Here is a 20,951-nt window from a genome sequence, read left to right as displayed (position 1 = left end):
CCTCGATATGGAGTGTGGGCCGTATATTCGATGAAATATGATTGCTACAAATGCATTCAAAATATTTGTCTATTTCCTCACGTGGAGAGACACTCGGATTATGGTGATTCTTTTCGCCCAAATCTAATAATATTATGGTTAAACATATATAGTCTGTTACCAAAAAAAAAACTTGAAAGACCTTTATACCCCTTCAGAATAGAGAAGGTACCTTGACCCCTTCACAACTAGAGCAAAGCATGTTAATTTGATAGAATTATCGGGGCCTAGTGTATGGCAAAATTTCAAACAAATTATTTAAAGAAAGTATGTATGAGCGCAAAACGAGCTCTTTTTACGATCTGTCTCATCCAAAGGTTGTATGTATTAAAGGGACTGAGGAAATCCCGATAAGGGAAAGAACCGTAAATGTAGGATTTTGTTATGCCAAATTTCATCGATATCCAGTTGTATGCACACACGGTACAGTGTCAGAAAGAGATGCGAGGAGATAAGGTTGAACGGTGTGTAATTGTTTGCACTCCCTCGTTCTCCATGTGTCCAGAAAACGGTTTTAATTAGCTTCAAATCACATAGCGTGTGACTAAAAACGATCTTCATTTTGAAGCAAACGCAAACCCAACACAGCTCCCATGAAAATTGGCCCCAAAAGAAGGGATAAAAACACAAAGCAAACAACAGAAGCCAGCCATAAAGATCCTCCTCTCTTCATCACTTTCATCTAATCTAATCTTGAAATATGAACCTTTTCATGTAACTATACGTCTCTTTCTTTATTATTTTCTTGTTTTCAGACAGCGGCAATAAGACATGGATCAGCCTGGAGAGCTAGAGAACACACAAACCAGGAAGAGGACAAGAGATCATGGAGAAGACAAAAAAGAATCCAAGAAAGGGAAGAAATCCGAATTTAGCGTCCTGGACGATTTGATGCTTAAAGAAAAGAGTTGTGATTTCGGGGATGGCGTAGGAGTATTTGATTTTCCTTGGCTGAAAGAGGGCGTGATCTATAAAGGGAACGAGTACTTCGAAGAGCCGGAAGATACATTTGCACCATGTCATTACATAGACGAAGAAGTTTCGAGCTCTTTGGCATCGAATCTTGATCAATCATGCGCACAAAATCTACTTATTCCAACGGCCCATGATCAAAATTTGCATTGTAAGAAGTCTGATGATGACAGTTTGCGGTCATTGTTCCAAGTTGATGATCTAGAACCGGTAGATTGCATTTGGAGCTTCGCAATCGATCAGCCTCTTGATGTTGGTTTGAACAAGGCCAGACTAGAGATTTGATGATCCATCATTTATATAATAAGTTAAATATCAGTGGCGAATCACCTTGTCTCGTATATATGGTTCCGTTTTTGGTAATCTTTTCCCACAAAAATGGTGATCTCCATCCCCGCAAAGAGATGGGCAAGCCGATCTTATACATGTTTGATGCGTGTGGGTACTTATTCCGGACAAGTTTTGGGCAGACCCTTGTGATAAGATAATTTATACAACCCGAAAAAAATACATCCGAAAGAAGAAGAGTCTTGCATGAATGATTATGTCATAATCAAACATCTTTTTAACAATTTCTAAGAAAAACATATATTCACGGCTATTTTTTCCCCAAGAAAATCTGCGTGATACTATGATTGCAGTTTATCCATCATCCAAAATGTGTAGCCTCAGAGTTTTTTCAAAATAATAACAAGTCATCCATTGATTGTTAACACTGTGTAAATGTAATTATGGCATCACTTTGACATGTTGAACTGCTAATTATATTTTATTCAAATATCACTCAGTTAGTATAGACTGTATAGTGCTTGTAATATATTGGACAACCCAATTAATATTGGGTCCCCGGGTAACAATGAAAGTGGCTCCGCCACTGCCCTGGGCGGGCATCGCCCGTCTGTGATGAATGAGAACTTGATCAAGTTCTCCAATATCTGTGATACTGTTTCTCAGTTCTTTCCAGATGATTCAAACGGTGATTTAGTTATCATTTGATCTTTCTTGATTTTGAGATCAATAATCAATCGTATGTTAATGTAAACAGATTGTCTTCATTACGGGATCCTTGCTGCTCGTTTTCTTTTCCTTTTAGCCATGGGTGGTATAACGTATTCATGGTGGGTGCGGATTTTGTGGTCATTAAAAAAATTAAAATATTTACTTTACTATAATATATTAATATTTCGTCAACAGAAAAACTTAAAACTCTAGTCGAATTTAAAAGAAATCAGTGCAATAAATTCGTAATTAGACCAGACTCCACAAGCTAGGAAGAAAATTATGGCTATTTTATATATTCTCATATTTTGTGGAGTTTTGTTTACACTGACATATCTTTTAAGAGTATTATCTCATGAGACTGTCTCATAGATTTTTATCTTTGAGACAAGTTGACACGATCTATAATTATCATGTATTGTAATAATTTTGGTATAAAAGTGATATTTTCATGAGTTGGGTCGGATCGGATCGGATCGGATATTAGTTTCACAAAATTGACTCATAATATTGTCTCACACGAATTTTTGTGATCTTGTACTCGGTTCATAACACTATGTCTTCATCTTTTACAATAAATTTTAGCAACACATGCGTTTATTGGTTTATCTTCATTTAAAAAAAATTACAATACCATTCACATCTCAATTTTTTAAAAAGATATTTAATACAATTTTTTATTTCTCTTAAATATTGAAAACAATATTATTATTATTTTATTTAAAGTAATTGCATTGGTTAGAAAGCAAAATTTAATATTTCTGATATAAATGCTCGAATTATTAGAATTTATATAGTAGTGTTGTATCTTACTAAAAATTAATATAGTAAATTTAAAGCAAAAACTAATTTAGGAATCAAGATTTAAGTTTTAAGTTGAGAAATGTTGTATCATTTTGTTGGGATTGTGGCTCATGAGAGTTGCATGATCGACCAAGCAATGTCAAAGGTTTCATAAATGCATAATCAATGTGTCTTCAGTCACATCCTAAGCATCGAGAATACGTAATAAATATTCCATAATTGTTTTTTAATGAGACGTAATAAATCTATCTCATTGCATTAAATTTCTATTTTTTATTGTGAATATCGGTAGGATTGACCGTCTCACATATAAAGATTCGTGAGACCGTCTCACAAGAGATTTACTATTTATTTAAAGAAATTACATTTTTGCTAAAATATGTTAATCCAAGTTGATAGAGTGACATATTCAATTTATGGTTTATCTAATTGAGGTAATTTACAGTTTACAAACTATTGCATTCAACACAGTTTTTATCCAACGTGTACCAAGTGCAGTTTCTCCATTACAAACTTGAATCATGGCGGTTTCCGTCGGCTATCTCAACCTGAATTTCACCTTCATCGCCTGTTTCTCCACAAATTCAATCCAAGTCCTCTCAGACACCAACACGAGCGATGAATTAGTAAACAAGGTCTGCAAGAACACGACCTATGCCGCGCAGTCATATACTCCGATCCACTCGCCAGAAACGCCGGTCAATTCACGCTCGGGTATTTAGTCATCCGCCAGGAAAGTAGGCCATGAAGATGAAACCCAGGTCGACATGAAAAAATGCCTACGTTTCTACAGGTTGGCGGTTCATTCCCTCAGCAAAGCGTTGGATAATATCTATTCGGATATCTACTACAAACTTGATCGATCGGCGGCCGAGGCCGAAGGCTACGCAAGAGATTGCGAAGCGAGTTTCAAAGGCCGGGCGTCTCCCATGTCTGAGCTGAATCAGGATTTGCTCGAGTACTCGAATGTTTGCCCTGCTGTTTCTCAGCTCTTTCCGTATGATTGAAATGGTGATTTAATTATCATTTATCTTTCTTTACTTTTAATTACATATCAATAATCATATGTTTAATTATTTAACTATGTGATTATCGTTTGAGAGAAAATTTAAAAATCTCTCTAATTTTTTGACTCTTCTTTTGTCTATATTATCGTCCTCGTCATCATCATTATTATTATTATTATTATTTACAAAAAATGAAGGTTGCACTAAACAAATCCCCATTGTGTGCAACAAATACAGAAGCTCTACTTATCCATAATATCTCCAATAAATCAAATACTTAATTAATTACAATTTTTTAATTCACATGACAAAAAAACAGAGCTAGACTAAGTTAGTCCAGTCGAAGATACGAGTTAAATTGATAATTTTTTGACCCGCTCAAATAACGAGTCGACCCACTTAATATAATTAAAATGTGGCTAAGCTCTACCTGTCAATTAAACTAGTTGGATTGACAATTTTTCACACTCTTGTTATTCTCTTTTGATCGGTTCTAAAAAAATCAATTTATTTTTATTTTGAAAAAAACCAAATTAAATCTAAATTCCCTCTTATATATCAATTAATTACAAGTTTTTCAAATTTATCGATTTCGAAAGTGGTATAATCTATATTAACCACAAATTAGTTGATCCGCCTGTGAAAATACCCGAAATCTGAACATGCATTTTTCATTCATTACAGTGAAAAAACAATACCTCGACAAACAGAATCGAGTTATTTATTACTCGGACCAATATTACAATGGTTTTTATTTTCTTCAAAATATTCGAATTATTATTATTATTATATATATTATCTTGTATTATAATTTATTTAGTTGGAATGAAAATTCGTGGCCACGAGAATTTCATGATCTGGCATTGCATTAGGTCAAAGGTTGATAAATAAAAGATACATTCGTGTCCATATAAATGTCTTCAGAATACTCCAATTTTATGCCAAAGTTTGTGATCAAACCATCTCAAGACAAAGAAAACTGACTTATTATTATTTAATAAACTTTGCACGATTGAGTTCATTTATCTTTTTTTTTTTTCAGTATTTTTAAATTATATATACCATGTAATAAAATTTAGATAATTTAACTTTGTTAAATATTCAAATAAACAATTAATTAAGTTTGTCATAAAATTAATACGATTTATCTGTGTACTATTACAGATACAAAATTAAAATATAAACATAAAATGAAATGTAAATATCATATGTAAGCAGTCGTAAATAATTTTTATAATTAAATAAAATAATATTATTATTATTAAAACTACACAAAAACGTCCAGATGAGCTGCTGGATCTTGAAAAAGACATTGCAGCTTTAGGATTAGTGGGCCAATTGTTGTCTCTTTGCATTTAATATAATAATCTTGGAACCCAGTGGGCTCGACTAGGCCCAACTAAATTATGAAACCGTGTAGTAAGTAATTATTATTAATATATTTTTATAAAATATAAAATTATATTAATAAAATGTTTTGTTATGATTTTTTTTAACAAAATAGTTAATTTATTTATTGTATTATGATTACCAAAATACCCTATCAAGTGAAGAAGATTGCTGACTTTTTTTTCTTATTTATACCGTTGTGAACAGCTGTGTCAGTCCCTTTCAATAACATCAAATCATGTGAGTTCCTCACGTTCTAATGAAAAGTGATGTAACGTGTTGATGATAAAAGATTTAAAGTTTCATAAATTATAAAGGTAAAATATTTCAAATGTTACTCCAATCACACCAAAACAAACAAGTAATTAAATAAATTATAATTAATTTTATAGCTGAATGACATTGAATTATTAAGTATAATTAGAATCAACTAAATCCTGCCTAAACAATCATTAGAGGATCAATGTCTAATCGAATCATAACCTCGAGGAAGATTATAAATTACTATGGTGATGACAAAAGATGAGTTTTAACGCATTAATTTAATTGGGTTCAATAATACTTAATTGTTTTCTTAAATCCAGGTTTGACTTGGTCAAATCTCACGAGCTTTTTCTTTGCATCGATCTCTCCGCAAGTTCTTTTTTCTCAAAATGTACAAACTATATATAATTTGTCACAGTTATTGAATTCATTTATTGACATTTTAAAAGTAAATTATATCCCTCCACTTTATAAAATTACAATAAAAAATACTTGATTTATTTTATATTTACTACGATCTCGTAGCTATCAAAATTAAGATCACGTGTTCTTCTGTTGTTTTCAATAATGTAAGTGCGATTTTGAAAAGATGGTGTGGGTTTGAAGTAACAGAGGTTTGGTGTTTGAAACAGAGGACAAGCATTCAATTGAATTTAATCATAAGCCAAAAATTGTAGAAGAATGATAAAGATATTTACAACAATTAAATCGTGATATTTTGTTATTATATTGTGAGATTTTGCATTGAATTTATCATGAAATATTGACAAATGAAATTTTTGTATTGAATTTTTTGTGTTGTAAGAATAGTGGTATAAATTTGATTGTACATGTAACATTACTCGAAATTGATTGCCTTGAACCTGTCAACGAGAGAGTCCATTTCCCATCTTTTGAGATCAAATATGTGGGGAAGCTTCTTTGGGGATAATTGGGGTGGTTTTGGATTAGACAAAGTCCCTGTCACATTGAGTTTTGCAATAAACTTGTCAAAATTTTGATTTGAAAATTGGTATATTTGGAAAGAATGCAATGGAAGAACATGCATGGTGTGACTTTTGTTATGATTTTACATGAAAGCAACTCAAATTTGTTGTTCCCATTTTTGATTCCATCAATTATCACCATACTTACTGACACAACTGAGATTGGAAAAAGCAAAGTGAATAAAAGTACATTTCGCACCATTGTGCTTTTGTGTTCATTAAGCTGCGTTTGACTTTAAAGTTGCAAATGGGTTGGGCATCATTATAATATCAGAGAATATTAAAATTTGAATTTAAATCAAACGACGACGATCTTTTTATTTATTTATTATTATTATTTTTAATCGAGCGAGCTGCTTTTTCTACATTATTTGACCAAAACTTATTATGATTTGAAATTTGAAGAAAAGATAAACTTTCAAGATTTTGTGTCGGTAACATGATACAAATTAAGTAGTTGGATGCAACTAAGTAAATTTGAGCAAAAAAGATTATACAAAAAAATATTCCATACAAATTATTTGGAATTTTAAAATATCATATATATTTTTTATTAATAATGTAATATTTTGAAGAATAATTAAGACTTGGAGTAGCTCTCTTGTGAGAAGATATCACGAATCTTTATACTGTGAGAGGGGTCAATCCTACCGATATTTATAATAAAAAGTAATACTCTTAGTATTAAAAGTAATACTTTTTCATGGATGACCAAATAAGAAATCCATCCCATAAAATACGAACCGTGAGACCGTTTCACACAAGTTTTTGCTTAAAACTTGAGTTTTTTTAAAAAAAAATAAGAAAAAGAAAAAAACCAAATAATTAATAAATCCTTTCATTTGAATTAGTTTTGGGATGTATTATCCCAACAGACAAGGGATGATGATTGCCACTCGTCTTCTGTCTACTACGTTGGACTGACCTAATAACCATTTCGAAATTAAATTCTTTAAAAAAAAACAAACGAGAATTTACATTTACAAGAAACTCAGATTTACAAATTGTCCATGATTTAGGAGACAACAGTGACAAAACCTGTTTGGTTTGGCTCTCTGGACTGCACGTCTCGTGTCTCGCTTGGTATTTTTTAAAATGTATGAATCCGTGCAGAATTTATAATTTGCCAGACAAATTTTTGAGTTAAAAATAATTAAAACAGAGTTATTAAATTTGAGTATATTTAATAAAAATTAAAAACATATCCGTAGACTCAAATATTTACTCGGTAATCGAGTCTTGCATATCGTCTTCCCCTTAAAAAAAAACCTTATAAAAATGTAAATAAACATTCCATTTGCCTCAAATATAAAGACTATGTTTTCAATTTTTCTCAAATATATAGTTCAGTAATTCGTTGGAATATAAAGATTATATATATATATATATATATAATCAATTTCATATATAATATTATTTTATCTATTATTTTACTGATGTAACTCCATCATTAAATAAATTAACCAATTTCAACAAATTGTTTTATCATATTAAAACATTTATCAAATAAGTGTAATATAGAAAATTTAATTGTAAAATATATATTTTTTCGTAATAAAATTTTTAATTTTAATGTATATGAAAAACACACACAAACAGACCTAAATATATGAGATGAAAAAAATATTATTTTTATATTCTTTTACCAATATATCTTATTCATTCCAACACATTAGTTATTTCCAACAAGTTTTTATATTATATTAAAAAATATTAAATAATGATGTTCAATAATTTTTATAATTTTTATGAAAATACAGACAATCCAAAATAGAGTTGACGAATGGAATCATGTTTATCTGCATTTCATTAATTCATTTGCAGGCCTATTCTTGCAAGAAAGAATCAAGAATCTTGTAATAATAAAAAAATGGCAGCGAAAAATGTGAGAGATATGGTCCAAAAGTGAAAATGGTAAAAGTAAACTAAATTGATTTAACCAGGTAGAATAAATGGGGCAGTGGTGGTTTTGTATTTATAGTGGTAGGCTCTCATATAGCGGCAGCAGCTCACAAAAGTGGCTACAGTTAAAGATGGTGGGATCCTATCAATTTCAATCATCGTCGCCATCGTCTATAATAATAATAACAGAGAAACAAGACTGAGCAACCATTCAAACAGGTGGAGAGAGAGAGAGAGAGAGAGGCAAATTAACATTGTACTTTGTATCGAATATATAATGAAAAAAGGCACAGAATTCCTGTAAACCTTTTGTCTTCTCCACCTGCATTCCATTTCAGGACAATCTTTGTTCCATACAACAGGTGGAAAGTTGCGAGGACACGGAGGAGGAGTGAGTTCCCGTGGTGGAGATGGGCGGAGGAGGTGGCTGCGCGTCGTGGACATTCAAGAAAGCGGCCAAGAAAATCTTGGTGCAGGCGTGTGGTTCTTTCTGCCAGAGCCCACAATCTCATGTTCTTGATGCATCTGTTTCCCCCAATGTAAGTCTTCCAGACATGAAATCCCATGTTCTTGAAGGGAAATTGCAGGTTAGGAATTGTGTGAGTTTTGATTTTTCTGTTGTTTTTCCTCTTTTTCCAGCGATTTTGTGATTCGCCCGATTATGCTATCCCACCGGGGAATCAAAAGAGGAACTTTTCTTGCAAGAAGGTCTCCTCACAGATCTCGGAGCAGGGTGATTCAAGCACAAGCCCTTCTTCTAACAAGGTGTGTTTTGATGCCATTTAACAATCTTCTACTCTTTCTTGAGGAATTATTCGTATTTATGGAAGAGTTGTTTTTACCACGCTTTTAATCAATTGCATGCTCAATCTATTAGTTGTTTTTGTATTTAATTCTGAATCTACTAGTACATTACGGAACAAAGGTTTCCCTGTGGAGCATTTATGACCAAAATGTAGTTTTTACTGGAGGAGATGATTGGGTTATTTGACACTCCGTAGGGAGTAAATTATCATAAATTTTTGGACCAAGATTAAATTTTTAGGAAAATCAGACACGAAAAATATCTAGCTTGCAAGGTGAGTCCGTCTATTTTTTCATCGCATCATTATATATCTAAATTTTGGATTCCTTGTGCCCATTTTTCCAATGCTTATTGCAGAACTTGTGCGCAATATGTCTCGATCCCTTGAATTACAGCTCAGATAACAGCCCTGGGAAGGCGATATTCACAGCTCAATGCTCCCATGCATTCCATTTTGCTTGCATTGCTTCCAATGTACGGCACGGTAGTGTCACCTGCCCCATTTGTCGTTCTCAATGGACACAGCTACCGCGCAACCTTAATACCCGGCATTCCATCCATCACACTAAGACTGACCCAGTTTTACGAATCATCGACGACTCCATAGCCAATTCTCGGGTTCACAGGCGATCCTTTCTGCGATCTGCACAGTACGATGACGACGATCCAGTCGAGCCTGACCACACAAGCGATCAACCCCGTCTTCATCTCTCTCTTTCGACTGCCTCTTTGGTTCCACCAAGCTTCAATCCGTGCTCATGTCAAGATTCTGGAACCAGTTCTTGCCACTATTGTGGGATTCCGTCCAATCATGTATCTGGGTCATCATCAATGGCAAGTTCACCTCTTGCTGCACATCTTTTTCCCTCAGCTGGGGCAGAAACTCCTCCGTTTTTGTACTCCCCAAACAATGGAGCTTATCTTCGTGTGAGATCATCGCATCAGCCTGCAGCTGACTTGGTCTTAGTGACGAGCCCAAATGGGCCACATCTGAGGCTTATGAAGCAATCCATGGCATTGGTTGTTTCCTCGTTACGTCCTATTGACCGTTTAGCCATTGTCACTTACTCTTCTGCAGCATCAAGAGTCTTTCCTCTTAGGCGCATGACTTCTTATGGTAAACGAACTGCATTACTAGTCATTGATCGTTTGTTCTATACGGGGCAAGCAGATCCAATGGAAGGGCTCAAGAAAGGAGTGAAGATACTTAGAGACCGTGTCCACAAGAACCCACGATCTTGTATTCTGCACCTAGCAGACACTCCATCGAGATCCTACCACCAGTTTGACATGGAAATCCCTGTGAGAGTATTCCACGTGGGTTTCGGCTTTGGTGCCTCAAATGGCTTCGTCATGCACGAATTTGAGGATTTTCTTGCAAGAACATTGGGAGGCGCAATCAGAGATATCCAGTTGAGGATCGGGGAAAGCTCAAGGATTTTTAGCCTTGGAGAGCTGAGAGGTGGTGAAGAGAGGAATCTTCCTTTGTATCTGGGCGAATCAGGACATGTGAGCGTGGAATATAGCTACATAGATGGTGGAGAAGAAGGCGAATGTGTGAGAAGGGGTGAAATCGTCGTGCGTTTGGAAGATAAAAGAGAGAATGAAGATGAACATGTCCCCGTAGAAGGAAGGATCAGCAGTGCAGAGAGTTGGGATTACCATGATCCTTTCATGGCTAGAAGATGGGCGAAGCATTTGCATGGCTATAGACTATAATATTATTTTTATTTGCAATTCTTTAGCATACGGTTGCCAAATTTATTGGATTTCTCGGTTAATAATTTCATGTAGGTTCGATCTTTCATTTATCTTCTTTGTTGGGACATGAACAATGGTGATATTATTACCGTTCTTTGGTTATTACATCTGATCCATCAATGTCACGCTTAGATACCATAAGAAACAATTAAATGAATCATGCTTTATCCCCCTAAATATTACTAACAAACAAAGAAAACCACAAGTATAAACAAGGAGGAAGACTAAATTAAAAACATAGAAATCGGAAATTAGAAAAAAGAGGAAAAAGAAAAAATACCATCCTAGTCTATGATACAGAGGTTGTAGTGATAGCTCATGACGAGCAATGTCTCCTATGATTAACTTTCTTGAGGATGCAGAGACGTAATCGCTGGCTCAGAGCTTCTAACTTCTCAAACCTGTCCCGTTTGGCCTTCTTAGTGTCCAGGGAGGAAGCTTTATTCTTCTTCTTGCAGTCATCCTTTGGTGAGCTTAAAGAACTTCGTTGAGAATCTCGAAAAGGGGTTGCAAGCACCTTTATGGTTTTCTGCCAATCAGTACGTGAAGTTGCTTTATCATGAAGTGTGAAACCCTTGATCCAATAGATTGAAAAATAAGAGAGGGAGGAGGGAAATCATGTCCCTTGAAAAGAGGATGGATAAATACCTGATTGTAGCTACTGGCACTAGTACAATCCATAGAAGGTACGTCACTGCCAAGAGACGAGCACCGTCCCCAACTTTCTCTGTTTGAGCTTGTATATGAGCAACACTCTTCATTTTGGCCATTTGGTTTGTCCTACTCGGTAAAAAATTGAACTTTAAAAATTAAAACTAGATATACTTTACCATGCGGAAATAGCTAGTTGTGTCGTCCATAATCCTTCAACGAGTGGAAAAAAAATCCTAGATATATTAGTGAAGTTTAATTTTTCCTTTACCATCAAAAGTACCTGTACAGGCAATTCATCAATGCCGTGAATATCTGCATCTTCCATAGCCAGGCCATCCTGCAAAAATTAAGTAAATGTAGATACAATTATAAGACAAATTTTAAGGATTCAAATCGGAAGTATATCCTAAATATAAGAGCAACATAAACAAGAAACAGTTAAAAGTTTTACATCAGCAACTGGCGTAATGTCCAAAAGGAGGTCCCCCACAGACTTGATTGATGAAACATTTCGTGGAGGAGCGGAAGAAGAACTCGCTGTATCAGCACTGACATTTCGAATCCCAGCAATTATCTCATACAACAGATCCTAAGGGAAAAAACACAAGTATACATCAGGTAATGAGAAAACGAGCTCCACATAAAACATAGAAATAATGGTGACAAAAGCAAATCCAACATAAATGATAAGGATAGAGAGAAGCTGAAAAGTGTTAGTATTCACTGGTAAGCTATGGTTTGGCACAAAATGGAACTTTCTGAATATAATTTGAATAGGTGGTTTAGAAATTATGAAGATTATAAACCAGTTAAGTTACTACTGTGTCACTGCTCCAAAGCCAGGATATTGCTCAGGGACACACACCAGACAGTCAGCTGATATTAGAGTGAATAGGTCCCGACCAAAGTTTAAATGCCAGCCAAACAAACACTAAAATTTCAACATTATTTAAGCTTTACCATGTGTGTCAAAATTAATCTTTGAACTCGACCATCGTATCACCTTTAGGAGATAATGGTAATACGTTATTACAGGTGCTTACAACACAACAGCCAATATAGAATAGAATTCACGTAAATAAATACAAATACAAATATGCATCTAAATTTTCAACCTCCAACTTTGAATGTTTCATCAAGTCTGGTCAAATTTTAATAAGACCAATAAACCAAACAAAATATGTAGATATCTTGTTGATACGTTATGTCACCGATAAAATTGAACCACACTATCCGAAATTGTAGCCCAAAAGAAGTACCCCATGAAAGAAACAATTTATTAAACAATGTGCAATATAAATTACCTCATCCATACCAGAGTTAACCTTCAGATCTCCTAGATCATAATATTTTTCAATCTTCGTCGAATTCATAGATGGAAGCCGAGGAGGATGTAGGACATTGAAGAAGAAAATTGATACAGAATCGTAATAAAACTGTGGTCGGGATGAGTTGTGATCACCTTCAAACTTGATAATATTTTTATCACCCTGTATATCGAATAAATTTGAGAGTTACATATTAAAACATTTATAGCACTAGACCGGTAGAAAGTTTCCATACCACATATGACTTAAAAATAATATCTGAATGCCGAGGCTGGATAAATTTATCATCTTTTGCATGCCCAAACAAAGCAGGAATAAATGTCTTTGGTGCAACCTGCATAATCAATTTAAAATTAAATCGTGGTAAGTACCAAGATCATTTCAGAGCTCCCTCCAACACAGAGTAAATAATAATTAAACAAGAATTGTTTAGCTGGGGCTTTAAGAGGCAGTTTCACCTCACCAGAGAGTTCACATAAAAAACAAGGGTCAAAATAAGCTTGCTAAAGAATCCAACGGATATGTACAGACCTGTACACAATCAAGCCGCATGATATCAAACTTGGCCTTCCTCTGAATTATTCTTCGCATGTACTGGATACCCACCTTAACCTATAATTCATGAAGAAAGTGGAAGCACTATTTATTTATTCAGAAGGAAAATGGTAAATTTAAAATATTCTTCAGAAATTTGAGAAAGCTTACAAAATTGAGAGTATTAATATCTCATTTACTAAGATTATTTTGGAAAATTGTTGCATACATAAAGGATATACATATATTTTTTGACGTGGGAACTGAAAGAGATAAAACAGACTAAGAAGAAGCAAAACTTGTGATCATATTCGCGTACCAAAGAATAGGATATGTCGGTCGGTCCATATATATTTCTATGTATCCAATATAATACATCGAACATTTTTTATCTGGCTGTCCAAAGACACTGAATTCTTACATGGATTTTCATCCTAACTAGTTAAAAACAAAAAAGTGCATTGAGACAGTTTCATTCATTTACCATGCATGAATGTTTTAGGGTTCAGCCGCACATGCAATTTGAATCGTGCAGAAAAAAAAGGAAGTCAGATGGAAACATACTGTAAACTTTGGAAGCCGAATTTTGTACACGTCTGCAAGTTCCATCATAAGATTAAACAAGTTAGAGAAGGCACTGTCTAACACCATTCCAGCAATAGAAGGATCTTCGGCTCCATAAAGAAGGCTGCAGTACATCAATGGCATTATATAAGTGAAAAAGATGTCCCTTCAAAATGCTCTGGGCACAAGGGAACGTAACATGTCCATATAGTGAACAGACCTAACCAAGAAATATACCAAAATTTTTGCAGCAAAAAAACAGTAGGCCTCCGCCCTCCAGTAATCCCAAAATCAAATCGAAAAATCCTACGACCCCTCTGATAATCATGAAAACACATGTAATGTGATGTTTCTGGTAGTTAATATTAACTTCATAGTCATAGTCCTTTCAGGAAAAGACAACTTCATAGAAAGTTCACAGAAAATTATTGAATTTTGTGGATTTGCATAAGGTAAGGGTAAAACAAGTCCCAATCCTCCTTTCTTCACATTCTCTTCTGGAGTTTTATTCATCTGGAGTTTTATTCAGATTCTTGGGAATTATAGACATTTAATTTCAACATTCCATCACCATTACATAGTTCCAATAAAATCCACCGAGTCCAAGAACTGGCACAGGAAAGACTTGTGAACCCTGATTACTGGCAGTAACTAGCATTCAGTGCCCGTATTTTGCTCATAGATGTTTGTATATCCTCAACAATTCAGTGTACACATCTGTCAACTAAAGTCAACACCAGACTCACATATCTACCCAACTGGAACTGTTCTAAATCAAAATATTGCACATATATTCATCCCCATTTGAAAATTATCTATAAAATGACTACTTGATAGAGAATAAAAATAAGAGGTTAATTAGTACCACGGGCACTGCATAGTTGTAAGAAGCAAAAAACATAGGAATAAATCTGAAGTACAAACTAACATTCCGAAAATGCAAGGCAGAAAACAATCACAAACCTTGTCACAGCACCCATTGACCTCCCCCAAAGACCTATTCGAGATACTTTCTCGTTACTCCTCAGATATGATATCACAACCTTCAGGTCATTTTTCTGAAAATTCAGGCAATAAATACATCGTTCAAAGAAGAAATTTGGAGATTTCATATTAAAAAAGGGACAACTACCTCATGCCAACCAAGACTGACATAATCCCCATCAGATAAGCCAGATCCTGAAAAATCAAGAGTGAATACAGTAATATTTGAAGGCAGAAGAACCACAGCTGCCTCATTTGCATCTGCTCGACAGCCACTGCATGAGAAAGATAAAAAAAATAAGATTCACAAGCTCACACACCTAGCCTCAATAATTGACAATTTTACATAATTGAGTTTTCCTTTGAAAAATAAATGTACGCCCTTATACATGCGAAAGGTACTTAGAAGCCTACTGTATACATATCAAATGTTATCCTTCTATTTATTGTGAGATTCACTCCTGGCAATCTGGTTTTCTCAACATCAATTGCCACTTCTATAAAGAAAGATATTGCTTTTTTGGTCAGTTCTGCAGATAACCAATTTGTGGTAACCAGTAACAATATTACACCAAAAAGGTAGAATCCATTATCTACACCCAACAAAACACGCTGTTATAAACAAACTGCAAAACTTACATCAAAGACCGATAAAATAAAATTAAGTGAGGTTTTAAACATCTCAACAGTACAACATGGTGCGATACTTCCGTTTTCCTTACTGTGTTCCTATAGACACCAGTCAGACTGCATGATGTAATACATTTAGTGCACTCCATGGTATGCAGCAGCGACTACGTTCTAACATGGTAATTTAGAAGGCAGTTGAATACCTGTTTCCATGGCAGTAAATAACACAGGGAAGGGGAACATCCTCAGGAACCTGTGAAGGGACATAGTGACTACACCTCAAGATATGGCCTCTTTCGTTCGTAAGCTGCAAAATCAAACAGTTCGTATTTTCAAACTCTTTAGTACAATCAGAACTTCACGGTTGGAAATGGAAACAAACATCAAATATTCCTATTAATTCATTGCAAAATAGGTTGTGTTGACTGATGCCCATACTTGCCTCCAGGTCTTCTCTTATGTATTTTCTTCCTCCAAGAGTAAAATCCTTTTCCCAGAGATACTGATCTGGGTTATATTCAGCCCTGTTTTAAAAGCAGGTGGGTAAATTACAAGTTAAAAAATAATGCCAAGAAAGAGCTCAGATGTGTAGGCATATGCTACAAGGTATCACAACGAATGATAATTTGCAAAATAATAAAGGTGTCATGGACAAAAAAGTGAACAGATCATTTGAGCTTTAAAAGCTGCCTCAAAAGCTATTGCAGAATAATTATTTTAAGAGACCGGAAGACAGCGTACATACAAGCAACAACATCTAGAACACAAGAAGCTCTACCAAGAATCACTTGGTTATGTACAAATGCAAATTTTTGTTTCTCCATTTCCTGTCTTTTTATGAATAAATAAAAGAACGGTTCATATCCACACTGTGTAATAGATGTCACCAACCACTTTACATAATCGCTTGACCATAGGAAAAGGAGGCAGCTTACCAAGGGGTGTGAATCGTGTGATGAATGTGAACAAGACATTGATTCCAGAAAATGAGTTGGTCTAAATTCTCAATCACTTACAAGATTATTGATAGATCCAATTTTCTAGCACAACAAAAATCACAGATTTTTACTAAACCGATAAGCAAGTGCAAAAACCAACATCCCAACAAGAGTAAAAAAGAAAATTGAACAAGAGAGACACATAAATGTACCTGGGTGGCCGAATAACGAAATTAATGAACTGGTCGATCATCTTTTGTGGAAAGCTAACTCAAGCAGCCAATCCCAAAATGATGGGATTCATTTTTTTCTCAATTGCAGAAGTGGAGGCTGACTTCTGTAGCTTTGTTTCTCAAATGTAACTACGGGAAGAAAATCCAACCGAAATTTTTAAGGAACTTAGCTCAAAATCATAAAAGGTAACATCCTAACTACCAGAACTTGGTCAACACAGTCTCGACCATCATTTTTTTAATAACAAACAACAGCAGCAGCGACACCACCCCCGAGATCAACTTTATTGAGCAAAAGCTGAATCTTGGAGTAAAGATTCGAAATTTATGGTTCAAACGCCTGAAATTTCCAACTTTTTCAATATTTTCCTTCTATCACATCAATACTCGACAACTGGAGCTCCTTTCACATCAGGATTAAATGGGGCAAAACAGGAAACTTCTTGTTTAAAAAGCCCGTGTGAAAACCCAACTACAACCTAGAAAAGAATCTAAAGTTAGTTTAATTGAGACAGATCTTGAAACCTAATTTTCCAAAGTTCTTGAATCACGAAAAGAAAAGAAGAAGGTACGATGAAGATTGTAAGGAAGAAGCACAGAAGGCGAACAAATGGGTTCGATCCAAATAACTAGAGCTCAAAAACAAAAAAATAACCCATACAAGGAGCTAAACTAGCTCCGATGAGGAATAAAACAAATAAATACAGACAAATATCAACTAACAAAGATAACAATAAAAAAATAACAAGAGATTCCAGCGAGCGAGAGGAGGAACTGTGGTGAAACTGTAGGAAAAGGAAGAATCGGGTAAACAAAGAAGAGTCAAAGAATTGAACTGAAGTAAGGCGGAGTCGCTGAGGCCTCAAGGTGCTGCTGCTCCTGCGCCCATAACAACTGCCTCCACTTACAAAAATAATTTCATTACCAAAATATGATAAATTAATTAAACCAAATACATAAAATTAATATGAATATAAAAAATGCTTGATAGAAATTTGTGCTGACCTTTTTTAAAAAATAAAATAAAATTGAAATCCGATGGTCCATTTGGGCTTATCTGTTTTCTCTTGCTAAAATAAATGACACCATGCTCACCCTTGGAACAACACAACTTGTTTAAAGATGGCGACAGGGGAGTTACACATACCGCACGATATACTGTATAAAGACAAATCCCAACTCCCACATTGTACACACAGTTTTTGTCTTCCCCTTATTTTTTCCATTGCCATTTCTTCAAAATTCTCTCACTTATAAACTTCAAATGGAGTTCACTGTAGGAAAAGTTCCAAACTTTAAACTAACAAATTAAAGACTACGCCTAAATAACTCATAATCATTTCATTTATAATTCTATTTTTGCATGTTTTACAATACATTCATCTTAACATACACATATTTGCTACTGTCATTTTATGTATATGTAGTTCTGTAATGACCCAATAGCCATAAATCAGCTCCCAATAGCCATAAAGCATAGCTGATCGAACAATAGTTTTATAACATTTTCCTTTCAATCTCGCAGACATCTTTCTATAGCATAAGACTCTTGATGTCACCCTCAATTTCATTCACCTTGCTTTAATAATATGATTTATATCCCCTCTAATGTCCCCAGTATTTTGAATAATAGATCCTAAATAGCGAAAAAGTTTCACACTCTGGGACTTATATATCGTCGATCTAAATTGGAATACTCATTCGTCTAGGTTCATGACCAAAGTTACGAGCTAAATATTTCATTTTTGATCGACTAATTTTAAAACATTTACTCTCGAAAGCTTCACGCTATCTATCTAATTTTTTATTTACACTTTTTTTTAGTTTTGTCATCAATATAATATCATCTGCAAACAACATAAACCAAGACACCTCATCCTGAATATGTCACGTTGGTTCATCCATAACCAAAGCAAAGAGGTAATGGCTAGAAATTCACATGACATCTTTCCGGCATACCTAACACTAGTTATGACACCTTCATATATATCTTTAATGATCTCAATGTAGCATTGAGGCACATGCTTATTTTTAAATAAATGTCAGATTAATTTTCTAGGCACTCTACTATAAGCTTTCTCTAAGTCGATAAATAATGTATGCAAGCTCTTCTGTTGTTCCCTATATTTCTATATCATCTGTCTAATCAAGAAAAAAAAAGGTCCATTGTAAACCTACCTGATATAAAATCAAATAAGTTCTCTGATACAGTAGTGATACTCCAAAGTATTCATTCTATCACTCGCTCTCATAGCTTCAACATAGGGCTCAAAAGCTTAATTCCTTATGTATATCTCCTTTATTCTTATAAATTAGTACTACAATACTATATCTCGAAGATTTTTGTATTTTTCTAGTATTTAGAATCATATTAAAGAGCTTACTCAACCATTGAATTCCAACTTCCCCTCGACACTTTCATACCTCAATGGTTATCTCATATTCCAACTACTTTTCTTGATTTTTATCATATTTTGTGTTTATGTTACTTCCTCAGTACTAACTCTACAATGGAATATTAGCTGTCTTGTTTCCCGCATATCATGTCTACCAATGCTTAACTCATTCGCACTTGTCTCATTGACCAAGAAATCCACTCAATAATAATTTAGAGGTTAAATATTTATTAAACTTAATGATGTCTTTAGGCTCAATGACAGCCGATTTGCTTGCTTGCTATGTATTGATTAATGGTGTCTAATATAGTTACTGTTCAGTTTTGTTTGTTCAAAATGGGTTGATTAATTAATTGGTAGTAGTGTATAATTTTTCTAGTCCAACTGGATTATGTTATAAGCATGTTTAAACGATTATACCTTTCCCATTATCGAAGGCCTCAACCGGCATAATGAACGAGGCCTTTTGCTACCATTTTAAAAGAGTGTTTGAGTTAGTGAAGCAGGTGAGAACTTAATCAATAATCAGAAGTTCGATTCCGCTATCAATATTTTTTCCGACGAGCTTGTCACATATGACTTGGCTAGTGTGGTTTACCTGATTAACGTGTTTGATAAATTATTGTATTAGTCTAGTGTGTAAATATTACACACTATTTGTCACATATGACTTGTCTAGTATAATTTACCTGATTAACGTGATACACATATTATTGTGTTAGTCTAGTGTGTAGTATTCACACACTGAACATAAAATTATTGTGATTGCATGTTCCCATTTTTTTTTTAAAAAAAAAACTCAACCAATTCATTCATGAAGGGACCGAACCTCTAGCTCAAGCAAACCAACACAAAATCCCTTTTTAAGATGCATTTGACTCGTGCTTCTCACTTTTAGCTAATAAATATGGTAATGTTGAGTTTGAGTTTACCAGAGTTCAAAAGGTGAAGTATAATTTAATTCTAGAAAATAATATCAGGGGCAAAATGAATATGTGAACTTAGGTGGTTAATATTGTTGAAAAATATATTTAAAATGTGAGTATTGAATATTTGAATGTTGAATATTTGAATGTTGAAAATAAGAGTTGTAAATATTGAAAATTAGTGTGTGATGATGTAGGTAATGATGTATTTTATTTTTGGATTATTTGTAAAGATTTCCTATAAATAGATCTCTCATTTGTGAAGAAAATCACAATTGAGTAGAGAGAAAAATATTATAAAGTGTGTAGTTTGGTAAATTTTGAGAGTTTGAGATTTTTACTTTTTACCATAAATTTTTACTTTTTCACAACACGTTATCAGCACGAAGCTCTAAAAGTCCTCCATATTTTTTCCAAGCTCCAAACAGAAGAAAAAGGTAACAAAAGTAATAATATTTATTTTACTGTTATTTATTTATTGTGTATATATTTAATATATAATATAATGTTATTATTAGAAATAATAAAAATAAATTTTTCATAAACTTGTTATAAATCCTGGGAGGATGTTAAGACGACATCCCACACTCCCGGTAAGGGATACGACAAGTATAAAAGCCTATAAGGTTTTTAAACAAAATAAATTATGACACTCATTATAATATTATGATATGATTTACATAATTATTTAAACATGTCTAATATTATATATATCATATTATTACCATAAAATTATACAAATACATACATTTATTTTTATGTACCCCAACGGTCATAAATGGTAAAAAACGGCTAGTTTTTGCCCTATAAATATGATCTCACAAACACATTCCATC

At 33.9% G+C, this 20,951-nt stretch overlaps 2 protein-coding genes across 2 annotated transcripts; one reads left to right on the top strand and one right to left on the bottom strand.

The window, feature by feature from the left end:
• The first annotated feature begins 8,479 nt into the window (after positions 1–8,479).
• Positions 8,480–11,024, top strand: LOC142528086 (putative E3 ubiquitin-protein ligase EDA40). Its single transcript, XM_075633141.1, has 3 exons — positions 8,480–8,901; positions 9,002–9,127; positions 9,525–11,024. Exons 1-3 carry the CDS (start codon positions 8,773–8,775, stop codon positions 10,884–10,886), a joined length of 1,617 nt encoding a protein of 538 aa, XP_075489256.1. The 5' UTR covers positions 8,480–8,772; the 3' UTR covers positions 10,887–11,024.
• Positions 11,025–11,044: 20 nt separating this feature from the next.
• On the bottom strand, positions 11,045–17,727 carry LOC142528087 (uncharacterized). Its single transcript, XM_075633142.1, has 13 exons — positions 16,773–17,727; positions 16,065–16,146; positions 15,826–15,929; positions 15,141–15,267; positions 14,972–15,066; positions 14,009–14,132; positions 13,442–13,522; positions 13,146–13,244; positions 12,887–13,072; positions 12,034–12,171; positions 11,863–11,919; positions 11,577–11,708; positions 11,045–11,457 (listed from the first exon to the last, which is right to left on the bottom strand). Exons 1-13 carry the CDS (start codon positions 16,811–16,813, stop codon positions 11,245–11,247), a joined length of 1,479 nt encoding a protein of 492 aa, XP_075489257.1. The 5' UTR covers positions 16,814–17,727; the 3' UTR covers positions 11,045–11,244.
• Between the last annotated feature and the right edge of the window lie 3,224 nt (positions 17,728–20,951).

This window comes from Primulina tabacum, chromosome 15 (genome assembly GCF_025594145.1).
Source record: "Primulina tabacum isolate GXHZ01 chromosome 15, ASM2559414v2, whole genome shotgun sequence".
Classification (NCBI taxonomy): domain Eukaryota; kingdom Viridiplantae; phylum Streptophyta; class Magnoliopsida; order Lamiales; family Gesneriaceae; genus Primulina; species Primulina tabacum.
The sequence above is the reverse complement of the archived record's forward strand: the minus strand, read 5'-3'. Positions and strand labels throughout refer to the sequence as shown.

Coding starts and splice junctions, on each gene's coding strand:
- LOC142528086 (XM_075633141.1), top strand. CDS start 8,773: ATGGGCGGAGGAGGTGGCTGCGCGTCGTGGACATTCAAGAAAGCGGCC. Junction 8,902..9,001: donor ATGCATCTGTTTCCCCCAAT/GTAAGTCTTCCA, acceptor CTCTTTTTCCAG/CGATTTTGTGATTCGCCCGA. Junction 9,128..9,524: donor CAAGCCCTTCTTCTAACAAG/GTGTGTTTTGAT, acceptor TGCTTATTGCAG/AACTTGTGCGCAATATGTCT.
- LOC142528087 (XM_075633142.1), bottom strand. CDS start 16,813: ATGATCGACCAGTTCATTAATTTCGTTATTCGGCCACCCAG. Junction 15,930..16,064: donor ACATAAGAGAAGACCTGGAG/GCAAGTATGGGC, acceptor TTGATTTTGCAG/CTTACGAACGAAAGAGGCCA. Junction 13,073..13,145: donor TTATTTTTAAGTCATATGTG/GTATGGAAACTT, acceptor TTCGATATACAG/GGTGATAAAAATATTATCAA.